Source organism: Nannobrachium achirus (genome assembly GCF_963921795.1).
Source record: "Nannobrachium achirus genome assembly, chromosome: 2".
In the NCBI taxonomy this organism is placed as follows: domain Eukaryota; kingdom Metazoa; phylum Chordata; class Actinopteri; order Myctophiformes; family Myctophidae; genus Nannobrachium; species Nannobrachium achirus.
Window position 1 is genome coordinate 1,294,925 of NC_137811.1, and position 5,122 is coordinate 1,300,046.

Genomic DNA, 5,122 nt, shown 5'->3' on the forward strand with positions numbered 1-5,122 from the left:
ACTGTTGAGAATGTCAAATTAATGGTTAAATTATTGTTATACCATGTGCATTAATTAATTTACAATAAGTCCAAACAATTAGAGAATGTAAAGAATTGTTATTTGGATCAATGTTTGCATGTAATCTCTCCTAGTACCTTATCCAACGATAACACAATATAATATAAAAATAATAATAGTTTTGGGGTCTGAGAGGCTAAATCTCATCGCTACGTTTTACCAGGGCAGGGAAACTCTCTCCTGTCAGGTGATAAGAAGCATGAGCTCAGTTCAGGGCTCTCCCCGGGTTGGCATAGGGAGAGCAGCACCCAGGATTACAGTTTAGGCAATTGGCACTGGGTGAAAAATGGGTCACAAAATAAAGAGATAAAAATGTAAAAATAAAATAAAATAAAATAGCCATGACTAAATACATTGACCTTTTTTTCCCAACAATTAAATCTGATAGACTCATTTTATGCTTGGGTGTGTGCAGGTGTCACTCTCCCACAACATAAATCAGGCATTAAGACACCATCACAGCCGGCCAAAAAAACATTTTAGTAAAAAATATTCCGGCATTTAGCAAACTAAAACTAGACTAACAATAAAACATTTCAGATGACTAAAATGTGACTAAAGCTATAGCATTGTCCTGCCTAAGAAAGAGAGAGAGTAATAAGACGTGAGTTTATCCAGAGCACATTTCTTGTTACAGGTCCTTCACAGCCAGTCAATTGAAAGACCATTTGGTCTGGCTGTTGACTGGGTAGGAGGAAACCTATACTGGAGTGACTATGGGCGGGACACCATAGAGGTGTCCAAACTGACCGGGGAACACCGAGCAGTTCTGGTCAACACCGGCCTGGACCTGCCATACGCCTTGGCTGTGGATGTACGCTACGGGTAAGAGCACTCTGGTGAATGCATTATTATTTTTACCCACCATGTTAAAAAAGTGGAATTTAAGTATCATGTGAAGTTGTCACTACCGTGTGGTTAAAATTGTGTGATTATCTAAGGTTTCTGGAGCTCCTGTAAGACAAACCTCAAACATATTTCACCTGTTAGGGAAACGATGAGGGAACGATTACATTATTTCTTTCCCACAAATTAATTATTTGTGGCCACGAATAACGCTCCTCCCGAGATTTCCGCATTGTGACGTCGCAGAGGTCTCGGTAGGGAAGTCTACTGCAATGCTAGTGGAGAGCTACTCTATTGGAGAGCTATACATCACCAGCTACATGCGACGTTTACTTCAAGCTTGATGGTTTGATGGAGGGACAATTAAAACATGATTTATATACAATGAATGAATACAGGCACTTCACAGATATACAGTACTTTACATTTTTAAACTCCATTGAGAAGTGACAGAGCTCTATGGCTTTGTGCCCCCACCGAGGCGGCGCCGACACCCAGGCAGCCGCCACGGCTCCTGCTTCCTCCCCGGGGGGTCCGCGGACCACCGCCTGTCACCCCGCCGTTCTGGGACACCCAGCGCCGTTCCCCATTAATGAATGAATAATGATCCTACAGAACAAATGACATCTGTAGCTGTAATGCCACACCAGTGCTTAATTTGTTAATTATTAGGAGCAATGAATAAATAAATATAGTCTATATACTATATAGCAGGGGTTCCCAAACTTTTTTGTCTCAGGGCACCCCATAAATATTTTTGTTGTTATCCGAGGCACCCCTACATTATAATTTTCACTCCCAGCCCCTGATATTTATAGCATATCGTCGTTGTCGGGTGGAAACCTTGTATGTCCAAAACCGTTTGTTTTGTATTTATCATCTATAAAATGTACTTAACCGATTTACAAGCATACAACGCCTCGCGATGTGCTTGTAGATCTGCTGTTTTCACTAGTTTTGTGCGACAGTCTTGTATGATGAAGCAGGGCTTTGCTTTACCAAAAGACGTACACATTTGAAACTTGGAGATACAAGCTTTCTGCCCGACAGAGACGATATTTTAGTGATTAAGATTTTGAGATAATAGCCATTTTGGTTAGAACTGACTGAAAATAACTTTGTACTTCAAGTTTAAAATGATACAAAATATTTTTTTCAAGTGTCCAAATAAATTCCAAATATTATCAAATTATCTCGCGGCACCCCTGGACTGCCGTCGCGGCACCCCAGGGTGCCCCGTCACCCACTTTGAAAACCCCTGCTATATAGGTCCATATACGCCTACTTGATTTAACAATAAATAGGCTCTGCCAAATTACAACATGGGGTCGCCGTGACATGGGTTATTTAATCAAAGTTTTATAGGCTATGGCTTTAGCTCACCGAAAATAGCAGATCTGCAAACTCGCAAGCATGTTGTGTATAGAGTCTGTAGACCCACCACGTTCTGAGCTTGTAGATCGGCTATTTTTCCGCTGTTTGGCGACCAATCCCGGTGGGAACAGTAGGCCTACCAAGTTCACTCAGATCAGGTCAGGGCAGGCACACAACGGGATTAAGCACGCGGTCATCACACACGCCTGTTTGTTAGGCTATTATTAGTCTGTCTTTAGAGGAGGACGATTTGGCATTGGGGGGCGGATTCAAATCTCCCGCCTGGATCCAGCGCCGAATCCTATTGGTTCACCGATCCCCGCCCTCCTCCCCACCCCCCTCCGCTCACCGCCTCACCCCTCCTCCCCAGTGCACTCCGTCAGCGTTTAGGCTCCGGTGGGAAGCAATTGAACCTAGTTCCTCATTCTAATGTTTACACAACTTGGGACCTTAGTTTAGTTCAAACCACAAAGTTGGGTTTGAAAAAGCGCTTTCTCACAAGTGGATCACTACCAACTCAGCGTCTTTCAACTGTAAGTATTTCGTTATTTTCTGTGTTTAGTGTGCACATTGCATAACAGTACTAGTGTTGCAGTTGAATAAAGTTAGCCTAGCACAGCTAAACTATCCACCCATGATGTTAACAAAAGACAGAAATATATATACTCACGCAGTTAACTGCAGTGTGTGATTTAGTATGACTATGCCAGGTTAGCACTGTAGTGCTCTAGTTAAAAATATTAATCTGACGATATTTCAACTAGAGATTATAAACAACACGTTACATAACTTTGGCTCAACAATGCTGCAGCCTGCAGTACAGTACATACACTACAGCTGTGTACGGTATTGCTGCACGACATTTTGTATTTTAGTGCAGTTAAACATCTCGCTGCTCAAACTGGGACAATAGCCTAACTACCGTTATAAATAAAATACTGTAAACTTAAGCTAAAAGTAAAACGCGATCCAGTAATAATGGGGCGAGCGAGGGGGTATCAAACGAGCTACTGTTGTGTTTACACACGCAGAGTTTAATCTGGGAACGGCAAAATATAAATGTATCTTTTGTTCTTTTGAATTAGCTACAGAGCTCTGTATCAGTCTTTACTTTGTCGGTCTTTGCTGTATCATGTCTCGTATAGTATTTCCACTGGTGGAAAAGTAGACTACTCAAACCATTTCCCAAGTTTTCAAATGTATACAATATTTGAAAATAGCAGATTACAAGCTCACAATACGTTGCTCAAGTAAAGTACAGTACTTGCTTGGCTTTACACCTCTGAATATATCCCCCTTCCCCCACGTAACATGCTTACCCTTACATTCCTTCCTTTTGTCTCTAACTATGGTCTTTATCTGTGTGTCAACCCCCACTCCATAGCAATTTACAAATATGTTAATCCCAATGTTATCATGTTTTTTCTATCATGTGTTCATCAATGTATTCATTTGAACATTATTTTTCATTTTCATCTCAAGGAGACAACACATTGGAGGAGTCCCTACTCAGCTCTGCTGCAAACCCAGTCCAGACCTTCAACAATGGGGGTGGAGAGTCACAGCTGGAACGCCAAACAAACATCTTCTCAATCAAAATAATAACAAAATATGCCTTCAACTTGTCACTGTAACAACTACACATACTGAAATATGGTTCAATTAAACATCCGACAAGCTGCTAAAATAAAACTACAAAGGATGTATACATTGAACTGATTGAATATGTTATTACATTCTACAGTCTTCTTTACATTTTACTATTGAGCCAAATAAACGTTTAAATAATATGGAAATGGAAATCCTAATATGTCTTTATTAAATTGAGGGTACCAGTTTAAGAAGACATTTAATCATTTCAATATAATTATATTGTTTTGACATTGGAACATATCTGTAAAATCGGTTGGCTACTTCTTTTGACTCATCTGGTGATGACATGACACTCTTTATAATCCATGGTATTGGTGTATTTGCATGAAAATCAAGGTGCTAGCAGGCTTGATTGGCCCATATAGCCTATTGTCATACTGTAGGCTATACAGACTATGTACACAATGAATTATTTAAACAATGTGTCTCATGTTGCTCACAGGTTTGGGTGAAAGGAGGATTTAGCATTGTGAATTGATTGAATAATTGATTAAACATGAATGCAAAACAGCAAGAGTAAAAAGGATAGTTCTATGAATAAAAGGCGTAGGCTATACATTCTAAACTACTATTGAGAATAACAGGGTGAATGCATTGAAACGTTGTAGCCATTTAATCGTCTGTAGGTTGGTCAAATAGTGTATTTTATACATGTTCCCACCAAGGTAGCCTTTCAACATCTTAAAACAGTCTTTGATTGTGTTACTGGTGAATGTGTATTTATTTATTTATGTGACATCAACGGACGAGATGCTGCGCAGCCTCATCAGTACCATAGCAAAGGTAATAAAAGAGTAAAGACTGGGGATAAAGGAAATCATTAAATGGAGAACATTAAATTAACTTCTGAAAAGGCTTCTAAGCCTACACTATAGCCTACTAAAAACTAGTGGAACCGCGATCTTGCCACACGTGAATAATTGGTTGTAAACAATAACACAGACAATGTAAATCCTTAGTCTAGTTGTGGGAAGAAAAGGTTATCATCATGGCCCCAAATAACTTTTAAATATCTTGCAATTGGCGACGAGTCTCTTACTAAATCGGCAAGAGTGCCTCTCATCCTCAATACATAAAGGCTAAGCTATATAACTTCTCCATCAGCAGTCAGTGGTGCGTGTTCCCCACTCCCAAGCCCCCACCGTTGCGCACAGATTCACCGGGAAATACCCGGTCGCCTGCCTCGCAG

At 40.3% G+C, this 5,122-nt stretch overlaps 1 protein-coding gene across 1 annotated transcript in view; it reads left to right on the plus strand.

Moving 5' to 3' along the window:
- The first annotated feature begins 728 nt into the window (after positions 1 to 728).
- Positions 729 to 5,122, plus strand: part of LOC308294081 (uncharacterized protein) — a 54,376-nt gene continuing 49,982 nt past the window's right edge. The window contains exon 1 of the mRNA XM_080736800.1: positions 729 to 885. Within this exon, the coding sequence (XP_080592926.1) occupies positions 873 to 885 (13 nt within the window). The 5' untranslated portion in view covers positions 729 to 872. The remainder of the gene's footprint in view (positions 886 to 5,122) is intronic.